The sequence below is a fragment of the Alosa alosa genome, chromosome 12 (assembly GCF_017589495.1).
Source record: "Alosa alosa isolate M-15738 ecotype Scorff River chromosome 12, AALO_Geno_1.1, whole genome shotgun sequence".
Taxonomy (NCBI): domain Eukaryota; kingdom Metazoa; phylum Chordata; class Actinopteri; order Clupeiformes; family Clupeidae; genus Alosa; species Alosa alosa.
Window position 1 is genome coordinate 26477476 of NC_063200.1, and position 12420 is coordinate 26489895.

At 48.4% G+C, this 12420-nt stretch overlaps 1 protein-coding gene across 4 annotated transcripts in view; it reads right to left on the bottom strand.

Annotated features, from left to right (window-relative positions):
- The window catches only part of tnksa (tankyrase, TRF1-interacting ankyrin-related ADP-ribose polymerase a), a 104093-nt gene that overhangs the window by 20584 nt on the left and 71089 nt on the right, over nt 1–12420 (bottom strand). For all 4 annotated transcript variants that reach the window (XM_048258893.1, XM_048258892.1, XM_048258894.1 and 1 more), the window contains 7 exons: nt 10014–10135; nt 9228–9319; nt 8660–8738; nt 4393–4564; nt 4041–4120; nt 1611–1756; nt 414–579 (listed from right to left, as the gene is read on the bottom strand). In XM_048258893.1, coding sequence (XP_048114850.1) covers nt 414–579; nt 1611–1756; nt 4041–4120; nt 4393–4564; nt 8660–8738; nt 9228–9319; nt 10014–10135 — 857 coding nt within the window. The remainder of the gene's footprint in view (nt 1–413; nt 580–1610; nt 1757–4040; nt 4121–4392; nt 4565–8659; nt 8739–9227; nt 9320–10013; nt 10136–12420) is intronic.

Sequence of the window (12420 nt, forward strand, 5' to 3'; positions counted from 1 at the left end):
ACAAACGGTAATGCAGATATTGATGAGCCGATTTCCAAGGCAGATATTGACTTGGGACTATATTGGGGTGAAGTAGGGGCAAAGCACTGCTACTTTGACACACTAATCAAACTCTAGGGGATAGGGTGAAAACCTAATTTCATAAAACGGTGGCGTTTCCCTTTAAGAGTTTATGGTTCCATATAGGAACGAGCACTACACTCCATTATGGAAGGGAAAATGGTGGGCATGTGCTTATGTCAGTAGAACAAGGTAGGGTAGGACATTACAGCGCACATGTGTCATATTACACTGGCAGATGTCAGCTCTGCACAATGGAGTGTGACCAGTGTGCACTCTGAATGTGTGTGTGTGTGTGTGTGTGTGTGTGTGTGTGTGTGTGTGTGTGTGTGTGTGTGTGTGTGTTCCCTTACCTTGAGCAGCAGCTTGCAGATCTCGTACTTGCCCTTGGCGGCAGCCTCGTGCAGCGGGGTGAACTTCCACAGGTCGGCCACGTTCACCGATGCCCCGTGGCGCACCAGCAGCTCCGCCACCTCGTAGTGGCCGTAAGAGCAGGCGTTGTGCAGCGGCACTAGGCCCCTACACACACACACACACACACACACACACACACACAGAGAGAGAGAAGAGAGGACAGAGACACAACAGAAAGACAAATTACACCTCATGTTAGTCCCTCCATAGTTTGTACACTAGGAATGCACAGACAGAGATTGAATTTACATCATAAGTGTTTTTCTGCTCCATTTGTCGCTTGCACACGAGAAATGACCCACAACTAGATGGACCGTGTATCTCCTCCTTGCTTTCTCTCCCAATCCATTTCTGGGCTTTCAGACAAAAAGAAATGGACTTGACTCCAATAAATGGGGCCGGTGGGGCCGTTCTGGCGAGCTATTACTCCAGACCACACACAGCATCCAAAACCAGACGGCACCATAAGACATAAGAGGGTAACAAAAAAAAAAGAAAACCGAGTGGCAATTTTCTTTGCCATCCATTTGGGCTCCCATTTCTGGCTGACTTGCTGAGTGGGAGGGAGAGATGAACAGAGAGAGAGGAGCGATTTTTTTTTTTTAGTGTTCCGGGCTGAACACTCCCTGTGTCTGGGCCTCCAGCGCCGTGTGGCTACAAATGAGGGACGTGCGCGGAAAATAAAGACGCCGGGTGCGTAAACACTGCCTTTGATCTTATTTCATTACGGCCCACACAAAGGGAATGAACACACACACACACACACACACACACAGACACAGACACAGACACAGACACAGACACAGACACAGACACAGACAGAGACACAGACACAGACACACAGGGACAAACGCGCGGAACTGAGAACAGCTGAAACAAAGGAGAGAGTAGAGAGTGAGAGAGAGAGAGAGAGAGAGAGAGAGAGAGAGCGATATGGTGGAAGCTAAATTAATAATACAGAACAAAGCAGAGACCAAGATGAGGGGGGAAAAAAAGATTAGACTGCCTGGGTGAAGGTCGGGGCGTACCCATTACACTAAATTAAGTTACATTAAGTAACTCCTTATCGATCCCACGGTTCTTTCCTTTAACCCATTCTGGTTAGCTTGGCTGTGGACAGCAGAGAGAGACCTTACCCTTTGTCTTTAGCGTGGACGTCGGCACCATGATGCAGGAGGTACTCCACCACGGACACGCGGTTGTAGCCGGCGGCAAAGTGCAGCGGCGTGGAATGTCGGCCCTCCAGATCCCGGCAGTTCACATTCTGGGGCGAGCACAGTTGCTGTGGAGAGAAGAGAGTGAGTCAATTACAATAAAAACAAACGCAGACAGCATGACTGTTTAGTGCAGATACTAATAAACAATAGCAAAGGGGAACAGGGGAGGAACGGAATTAAGTTAAGCTCTGCTAACACATCCTGAAATACTGCAAGGTCCATTTCTGTCGATCAAGACACTTCTTGCTGTTCTCACTGTTAGTTTAATTCAATTTAACTGCTGACAGTCAGTATATTAAGCACTGAAATTGTTATTCATTAATTCAAGCCAGGATGTAATATCTGCCGAATGGACATTTAGGGGCTACACTTTGGGACCTGAACGCAACACAGACAGACACTTCTGGAATGTCTGTTCAGAGTCTGTTATGAACAACAAGTCTGCTCCCTGGCCAACTGGGAGTAGAAGCACTCAGGCAAAGTTGCCTGGGGCAATCCTCGGGACAAATGCAGTGCCAAAACATCACCTCCTGTCAGTGTTCATGTGCCCATTCACATTCAAATGTCCCTATTTGTTTATAAACACTATTGCTAATGTATAACTAACGACTGTCACAAACTGACCATTCATTGGTACCAGCCCATAACTCCCAGCTTGTGTTTCTACATTTCCACCACAGTTACGAGAAGACAAAAAAAGGGGCAAAAACATGATGGTATAAGAACAAAGATCTATAATGCACTAACTAATGATGTGTTGGGTGCATGTCTCTGTTGTGGTGTCCACTGCTCTTCCTGAGGACACTTAAACCAGGCACGCAGCGCACAGCTCTATGAGTCAGACGCCTATCAGGATGCGTACTGTTTATGTTTGTGTTGTGTTGAGGATGATCTCACTCGGTCCACCTTCCTTCTCAGGTCAATCGCTACGCGCTGAGTCACCGGAGCGCTAGCCGTTGTTTGTTTTGATGCGTGCGAGGCCGGGCAGGGCCAGCTCTGCAGTCGGGTAGCGGAGCGGCGCGGGGCAGGTGAGCCACTCTCCAGCACAGCATATGATGTGCATGCAGAGGGCAGTTTCACCAACCACGCCAAGGGTATCAGTGTCCCTACTCCCGCAAGCACTCGGACGTAACTGGAGATGAAATTTCTAGTGTGTGTGTGTGTGTGTGTCTGTACACACATGGAGGACAGATGGAACAGCCAGCTCAGCATTTCTCTCCCTCTTCTGATTCTCTCTATCTATCTATCTCTCCCTCTCTACTTCTCTCTCCATCTCTCCCTCTCTTTCTCTCTGTTGGGCGGCTCATTGGAGGTGACATTGAGATCGGCTGCCCACACGAGCCCCCTGTCCTCTGCTCCCTCTCTCCTCCTGAAGGACGTGGGTGGCAGAACGGATGTGTGCTCACTCATTTCTGCCCCCCGCCCCCTCCCCATCCTCCTCTTCCTCAGTCCCATCAGCCCTCTCTCTCGGTCCTTCAGCACAACTTTATTTCCCTCTCTCTCTCTCTCTCTCTCTCTCATCACCATAACAATAACCTTCATCCTCTCTTCTCTGCCTGTCTATGCCGTATTTGTATTCAGGAATTCTAGCTTATTTTCTACGCACACTCTCTTCTCTTTTCTCTCTAGCTCTCTCTCTCCCCCTCTCTGTTTTTTTCCCTGATCTCCGGAAGAGAAGAGAGAGCTTTTTAATGTTGCAGCACCACTGCCCAGGAGAGATGAAAGGACAAGGCTGTTTTCACGGGTAACAGCCAAAAGAGAAAAACATTCACATAGAAACAAACACAAACAAACAAACAAACGGGAGTGACTGCGCATGAGAAACTCAAGACAAGTTTTCCTCTCCTTTCATTTCATTCAGTCTGCACAGAAATCTGGTCAAGGCTGAAGAGTACTCTACGTCATGTTCAAAATAACACCAATAATTGGCTGTGACAAAAGCATAACCCGGAAAAGCAGTTGCAGACACTCTTGCTGAATAACCAATACACATTCACTATGTGAATGGAGCACAGGGCCAAGGGAGAAGGTGACTTAGCATGAAGTTAAAGAAAATATCTCCACAGTGCACTCAAGAACCAACACTGAGCACTGGGAGCTGATGTGGGCTACGGTTACAGAAGACAAAAAATACAAACAAAAAAAACGAAAAGCCTTAAACCCAAACAGACGGCAAGAGTGAACAGCCTAGTATCTCCACAGACAGACAGCAAGAGTGAACAGCCCTGTGCCTTCACAGACAGACCGCAAGAGTGAACAGCCCTGTGCCTTCACAGACAGCCTGAGGGAAAAGCCTATATATAGCCTAGTACAGTCACAGACAGACAGCAAGAGTGAACAGCCTTGTACCTTCACAGTGTCCAGGTCTCCTGCTTTCGCTGCCTCCAGGAGCCGGTAGTCAACATCTGAGTTTCTCACAGGAATGTTTTCTGAGGGAAAAACATGGAGAACTTGGGTTACTGTGGGCCTTATAAGCATTTAACACACACACATTAAATACAAAACATCCAAAGAACATCCATATTCCAATGTTTAAAATGAGGGCCCAGTATTTGGTGACACACACACACCATAAACTAACAAGTGCAGGTTGTTGTGAAATATGCCATCTCTCTCTCACACACACACACACACACACACAGCATGTTTTGGATGTTCAGCATGTTTTGAATGTTCAACATGTTTTGGATGTTCCATGTACCGTTGAGGATCTGCTGCACAGCCTCGTTACCCATCTGGGCGGCGGTGAAGCCCTGCAGCGAGACGATGGCTGGGTCAGCCCCGTAGCTTAGCAACAGTCGACACGTCTGCAGGTGACCGGCCAGCGCCGCCCGGTGCAGCGCCGTCTGGCCCAGTGTGTCCACAGCGTTCATCTGGACGGCCGAGCGATGGAGGGAGAAGAAACAAGGAGAGAGAGAGAGTTTGGGTGATAAAGAGAAAGAGGGATGGGAAGAGAAAGACAGGAAACAGAAAATATGAGAGAAAGAGACAGAAGAGATTATCCTCAATGAATAAATCTGCCTGTTTAACACTGATCTGATCATGACAGCAGGCTTAAATGACTCTCTCACACACACACACACACACACACACTCACACACACACTAATAACTATGATACTATAATTCAGTTAGAAGTAATACACCTGTTGAAATTCATGTCATCATATCACATCAAGTGGTTATGACTGAGGTCTGGTGTTCCTATGCTGGCCTTAGATTTAAAACAAAATAAACTAAATAGTAATGAATGATATTAAATAAAGACGGACTGCATCAGACCCTATTTACATCTCACTAGCATGGAGTGGTTACATTATTATGCATCTTCACGCTTACGTGACAACAGCCGTAAGCTTACGTCCAGTGCTGAGAGGAGGAAACGGATGGATGCTTATGAGGAGGAGGAGAGGGGAATGAAAGGAGAGAGATGTTGGGAAGGAAAGAGGAGAGGAGCAGAGGAGGGAAGGGGAGAGCAGAAGAGGAGAGGAGAGGGGGAGGGAAGGAAAGAGGAGGAGAAGAGAGGAGGGGCGGAGAGGAGGAGGGTAGAGTTGTGAGTGAATGTGCCGGTCTCCAAAAGAACACAGACATGAATTAAACAGCCCTTCTCTTCCAGCCCTCAGGCCCTTCCATGCTCCATGCAGAGACTAGCAGGGAATACACAGGGAAAGGCTATGTGTGAAAGTGTGTGTGTGTGTGTGTGTACGCGCACTCTGCTCTGTATTCGTCTGCTTCTGGGATTGTGTGTGTGGGTATGGCAAGTGTGTGTGTGCGGTATGTGAGTTTCTGTGTGTTTGACCTCCAAATGAAATGAGAAAAAGGAATCCGGCTTCCACTCAGCTCTCCAATTGAGACTCCGGGGACGTCCTCATTGCAGCTAATTAACAATTCCATGCTCTGAGTGGTGAGGGAGACACGGCCAGCACCATATGCACCAGGCGGTCCACAGCTTAATAGGCCTCATTTCCCTCCCTCTGTCTGCCTCCCTCTCTCTCTCTGCCTCTATCAAGTTTCTTCTCCAACTCTTCTGTCCCTCATCTTCTACAAATGCTCTCCAGTATTCATTCTCTCTCTCTCTCTCTCTCTCTCACACTCTCTTTCTCCCTCTCTCTCTCTCTCTCTCTCTCTGGACTCTACTTTCTCTCTAGTCTTTGTCTGTCTTAACTCTATTCTCTTCAAATCATTCCCTTTGATCCCTTCTGTCTTTGTGCATCTGTCTTTTACTTCATCTGATGATTTCAATCTTCTATTTATTGTACTGGCTACTGTGTGCTAATCTTGCAGACAGCATTGATCAATATAAAAGGACTTTAAAAATCTATCAAGTCTGTCTATCAAGACTTCTCTTTCTCTTCTACATTTTCTATAAGTCTCCATTTCGCTCTACTGAGTCACTCACTCTCTATCAAACTCTTTGTCTAGATTTCCTCCCTATCTGTATAGCTGGTGTCTGTGCTGGCTGTTCTGAGTGGAGTGGGTAGTGTGTGTGTGTGTGTGTGTGTGTGTGTGGTGTTTACTTTGGAGAGTGGCTCTCATGGCTCCACGCTCTGTGCTCTGTTGAGCGCTGGGCTGAGCCCGTGCCATCTGTTTACTGCCGGGCCGCCTCACAGCATCAACGGCACCAGCGGCAGCAGCACACTCCCTCTCCTCTCCTCATCCTTCCTTCACTGCCTCTCCTCTCCTCATCCTTCCTTCACTCCCTCTCCTCTCCTCATCCTTCCTCCACTCCCTCTCCTCTCCTCATCCTTCCTCCACTCCCCCTCCTCTCCTCATCCTTCCTCCACTCTCTTCCTCTCCTCTTCCCTCCATTTCCTATGGGACCCACAGCAGGGTTCTCCTCTACTCTGTCTTTCCACCCTCCTTTTCCTCTCCTCTCCTTCCCTCCTTCCTATGTGTCCTTCCCTTGAAGAGCTCTCTCTTCTTTCCCTCCTTGTCCTTCCTCCTCTCTTCCCTTCCATCCCTCTCCTTGCAGCTGTTCTCTCCATCCCCATGTCCTAATACAGCTATCTATCTGATGTCTGTACATCCCACAGAGTCATCCTCCTCTCTGTAATGCAATCCGTTCCTCAACCCACTGTAGGCATCTCACTCATTCTACTGGCTTTCTTTCCTCTGTGTGTCCTCCTCCTCCTCTCACACCCTCCTCTCTCTCTCTCCATCTCTCTCTCTCTCTCTCTCTCTCTCCATCTCTCCATAATACTGCCCTTGCCAAGGCCCATGGCCAAACAGAAGCAATCTTTTTCTCCTTATTTCCTTCACCCACTCCCATCTTTGTCAACTCTCTCCCTCTCCCTCTCCTCCTCTGCAAATACACCCCTCCCTTTCCTACTCTATGTGACACACACACCTCTGCCTGGCTGGGGCTCTCCCTCCTTCCCTCCTTCCCTCCTTCCTTCCCCTCTCTCTCTCTCCCTCTCCCTCCCTCTCTCTCTCTCTCTCTCTCCCTCTCTCCCTGCACCCAGACCACCTCCCGTTCCCCTGCAAACTACCTCCTGGCAGCAGCACAGCACTGTGGAAATGTCAGTGCGAGAGGGAGAGATTAGACAGACCGGCAGTGATGGACTGAGGTGCTGGGCTGCATTTGGAAGGGAGAGGAGTGTGTGTGTGTGTGTGTGTGTGTGTGTGTGTGTGTGTGTGTGTGTGTGTGTGTGTGGTGGAGGTGGTCGGGTGGGGAGGTCGGTGCAGTGTGGAAGTTTTGTATGCGGCCGGTGTCTCGGTGCAAGATGAAGCCTTCATGTCGCTCCTGGACAGGAGATGGACGAGCGAGAGAGGAAATGAGAGAGGAGGAGAGGCGTGATGCAGACAAGTTTGCTCAGTACACCACAGGTGGAGAGAGAAAAAGACAATGAAACAAACAAAGACACATCCTGTTCTTCACCTGCAACATGTAACGTCACAATCTTCCCCCAGACCGACAACAGCACTCCATACCAACCACAGCACTCCACAGTACACCTCAATTTCCATCAGATAGGCTATTTTCAATGAAATGACTTCTGTTCTGGGCATCCAAACCAGCAATGTGTCTGTGTGTGTATGGGGTCTCTGATGGCTCTGTTGCCGTGGTAATGCACTGAGCCACTGCTGTCGGCGTCCGTCTGTGAGTGGTATGCCGGTGGCGGCGGCGGCGGCAGGGTGACTAATCAATCTGTCGATGCTTATCTGATGGCGCTCGGAGAAAAGAGCCCCATTGATCGGCGCGGGAGTCGTTTGGCCACCGGGCGATGATGCCGCTGATTTAACTTACGGTGATCCGGCGCCGCCTTCGCAGGGTCCTCTCGGAAAACAGTGGCAGGGAACTGAGCATGCTAGCATCTACACACGTACACACTCACACACACACTCTCCCTCTTATAAACATACACTTGCTAAAACACACACACTTTCTCTTTCCTCACACTTGCTCTGTGTCTCCCACACACACTCTCTGTACACACACACACACACACACACACACACACACACACACACACACACACACACACACACACACACACGATCAAGGATTGTGTTGCATCAAGACAGGGAGGCAGGCAGGCAAAGGTGAAGCCAGATCGTGGAAGTGAGTGAATGGCATTATCTCCATTCACCAGAGAGCAGAGAGCGAGATGGTCACAGCGTCTCTCGCTCCATTCAGCGAGCCGTGCGGTGACGTCAAAAGGAAAGCGCTCCAGGGAGGAAGGGCGTTTGATCCCACAGAGTGTTTGATTTCTGACAAATAGAAAATGGAGGCCTCTGTGGTCTGAAAAAGGGTTTTTGGCCGGTATTGACATTTTCATCTTTTTCGCACCCCCCCCCCCTCCCTCTATTCCCACAGTCACTGATCCATGCAGAAATGAGTGCTTCCCTGATTTACTGGACTGGACTGGACTTAGGCTGAGATTGAGGCAAACTGCGCCACTGTTTAAAGTGGTGATGGTGGCGGTGTGAACAGGATGTGTGTCACTGAAAGGAGGAAGTGATGCATACCTTGGCCCCGTGTTTCTGCAGCACCTCTATGATGTCATTGTGCGCCCTCTCTGCTGCAACGTGAAGCGGCATCATGAAGCTAAACAGAGAGAGAGAGAGAGAGACAACAAAATGAACAAAGAAACAATTTTGTTTGTCTAATTGTCTAATTGCTGTGATAATTACTTCTTTGATGGCATAGAGGGAGGGTGGAAGAGGGAGGAGGAAAGAGAGAGAAAGAAAGAAAGGAAAAGAGAAAGAGGGAAAGAGAGAGAGAGAGAGAGAGAGAACAAAAGTCTTCAGAAAGAAAAACAACCTTAAAAGCATTCTGACACTTCTAAGGGCTGAGAGAGAAAGAGAGAGAGAGAGGGAGAGGGAGAGAGAGAGGAAATGACAAAGAAAGCAGTAAGAGCCAGCAACGAGTGATCCAGGGAAGGAGAGCGCCTTAGGCAGGGGGGTGGGGCGGAGAGAGTGAGTGAGAGAAAGGGTCGGAGAGAGAGAGAGAGAGAGAGAGAGAGAGAGAAAGAGAGAGTGAGGGGGAGAGAGAAGGCAGAGTGTGTGACTGGAGGGCGCTCTCTCTCTCTCTTACTCTTTGTTCTTCTCGTTGACGTTGGCTCCCTTGCGCAGCAGCAGCTCGGTGACTTGCTTGCGTTTGGGGTGAGGCGACGCCACCGCACAGTGCTACAGGGGCGACACACACAACAAAGACAGCGCTCTCCTGAGTCACCTCAAACGCAGTTCACACACACACTCACACACACACACCCCAACCCTACAACACCCTCCTCACACACAGTACAACTGTGAGAAGTTTCAGAGAGTAGAAGGCAATGAGGTCACGAATGTTGAATGAGAATAAATGTATTCATGGGCCTACTCTTAGAGGGAGGGCTTAACACCCTGCGTCTTCCCCTGTTATTTTGTTCTTATCATGTCAAGCATGGTGCTCCATAGTGGAGGAACTGAAGACTGCCATGTCTTGCAATACAATGCTTACTGTTAATGACAGAGCTTCTTACCACTGGCACAATTATAGCAATAACAAATTATAATGGACACATTGTATTTATACTGTTAATATACAAAATAATTATCATCATTATATTTAAATGGTTGTCTGGAAATGCAATGTGACACTACTTCCTATCATCAGCGAAATTCTAACAGTAACAAATTATAATGGCTAGATTTCTTTACAGAATTTGTTAAATATAAATAATAACTCATCACATTAGTTCTAATCCATATAGGCAAGAGTAGTATGATGGGGATGTAAAAGAAATGTAGCTGTGAACTCTTTGGGCCTTTGAACCCTCCTGGGAAGGCATGTGGTTGGTGTGACTGGGAGAGAAGGGAGAGGGCTGCAGGGTCTCACCAGGGCCGTCTCGTGGGTCTGCGGGTGCTTGAAGTTGATGATCTCTAGGGCCAAGGTCTTCTTCACCTTCGCCATGTCCGCCTCCCGGGCCGCCTGGAGCAGAGAGTGGCCCTTAAACTCATCTGTTCCGAGAGAGAGAAAAAAGAGACAAAGAGATAGATAAGTTTAGAGGCAGAGAGAGAGAGAGAGAGAGAGAAGGGGAGGAGGGAGAGAGAGAGAGATACGTTTAGAGGAAGAGAGAGAGAGTGATGTTGAGAGGGCGATTGAAAGAAAGAGATGTCTGTGAGGGTCAGGGTGGTCAGACAGAGTGTGTTTCTCTGTGTGTGTGTGTGTGTGTGTGTGTGTGTGTCGAGTTATCGATTTGAGGGGCCACATGCTCTCCGCACTGGCCACTGCGAATACGGCAGCACAACAACAGTGCAGGCGATTTATCGGCTCCCTCCTAGGCTCTTGAGCGAACTCTTGGGTGGGTTCATGGGAACACAAAGTCCAGACCTCCAAGCTGGAGTTAAAATACCTGCACCAACTGTTTAGTTTGGCAGCCTGTCAAAAGCTTGTTATTTTTGTCGGTGTCAGAAAACAATATTGCTTGCTGTTGCATTTATGCTCGTGTTCACTAGCAAACAAGCTTCGAAGGGATTGGACTTTCTGGACTTTTAGGAGTCGAACGTAATTGAACCAAACACTACGTGGGCATGTTGTACCATTTTCAACACATAGCCTGGTCAATGCTCTTCCTTAGGGTCTATCTGGCAAAGTTAGTGTTTGGCAGTTTATGCCAACAGCCTGTTTTTGAGGTGGTGGCATCCACAGCATGGATCTCCATATCTGAGAGTGGACAAATCCCTGCTTCTGACTGACTGGACTGATAAACAGAGCGATTTCAGAATTCCAGCACTTCATTATGATAAACACTCTGCTCTCCCAAGCTACCTCACACACACACACACACACACACTCTGCAGCTATCTAGAGATGAGGTGAGTTAGACACACACAACACTGCTCTCCCAAGCTGCCTCAGTATTCAAAGCACCAGTGCTGCCACTCTCTCACCCTCTCCTTCTCAACACTCACTCCACACACGCACACACGCGCACACACACACGCAGCCATACGGAGTTCACCAGGAGACATTTGTACTGGGGGCTTCGGGCTGCCAAAGCCATTACATCTCAAACTGGCCAGCTCTCTCTCCCAGGCTTGAATAATGCAGGATTAAAATATTATACATTTAAAATAGGCTCCACACTCACAGCTCTGCACACACACACACAACACACACACAGTCTCTCTCTCAGACACATAGTCACACAGTAATCTGCTGGGCCCCCCCATGTCTGACAGAATGTGACAGACTTAGCACTCAGAGCCATGAGTGAGAGGAAGAGACAGAAAGGGGGTGGGGGTATGGGCTGTGAGCATATGGGAGAGACTTCCAGATGAAGTGAGACCAAAAAGAGAGAGATGGAAGGAGACAGAGACGGAGAGATTATAAAAGAGAAGAAACACACAGCTCCGAAAGAAGCCAGTAGTGCCTTTCACTTGAAAAGCAGAGAGATAAAAAAAAGCGAACGACAGAGGAATGAGGGATGGAGAAAGAGTGGAGGGATGAATGAAGGAAAGAAGCTCAGATCGAGAGAGAGAGGAAGAGAGAGAGAGAGCGAGAAAGAGAGAGGAAGAGAGAGGAAGAGAGAGAGAGAGCGAGAAAGAGAGAGGAAGAGAGAGGGAGAGAGAAAAAGAAAGAGCGAGGTGATGTGTGAGAGAAACAGATAGAGAGAGAAAGAGTGAGGGTGAGAGAGAGATAGAGAGAGCAAGCGAGGGAGAGAGAAATGACGTTTAAGCCCTTCATCAGAGACGTGTCGACTTGGTGATGAGCTACAGGCAGCCCTGGCGGCTTTCTCTCTGTGCGCGGTGCTGGCCATGCATACTGATGGGAGCCGGAGTCGGCCGCTTCATATTTACGCACACGTCATATCACTCCCATCAGACGAGTCCTTCAAAAGTTTACCAGTGGCCTCCAGCACGCTCCACTGCAGTCACAGTGGATGGGCGCCGTTTGGGGAAGCAGTGTTGCTTTTAAAATGTCAGCGGCGTCTCCACCTTTTTACCTCTCCGTTTTGACATTTCGATATGCTCCAGATGCGCGTGTTTGGAGATATTCTAGTATTTTCTGACAGCACCACAAATTGATAACTACAAAAAATTCTGAAATCTTCGGAAAATTTCCTGTCATGTGTATGTGTGTGTGTGTGTGTGTGTGTGTGTGTGTGTGTGTGTGTGTGTGTGTGTGTGTGTGTGTGTATATATATATATATATTTATGTATGTATATCAGCAAGGGAAAGAGTCAGATATGGTAGGCGAACAGTCTAGTCTTTGTCCATGTGTCCATGTGTGTGTGTGTGT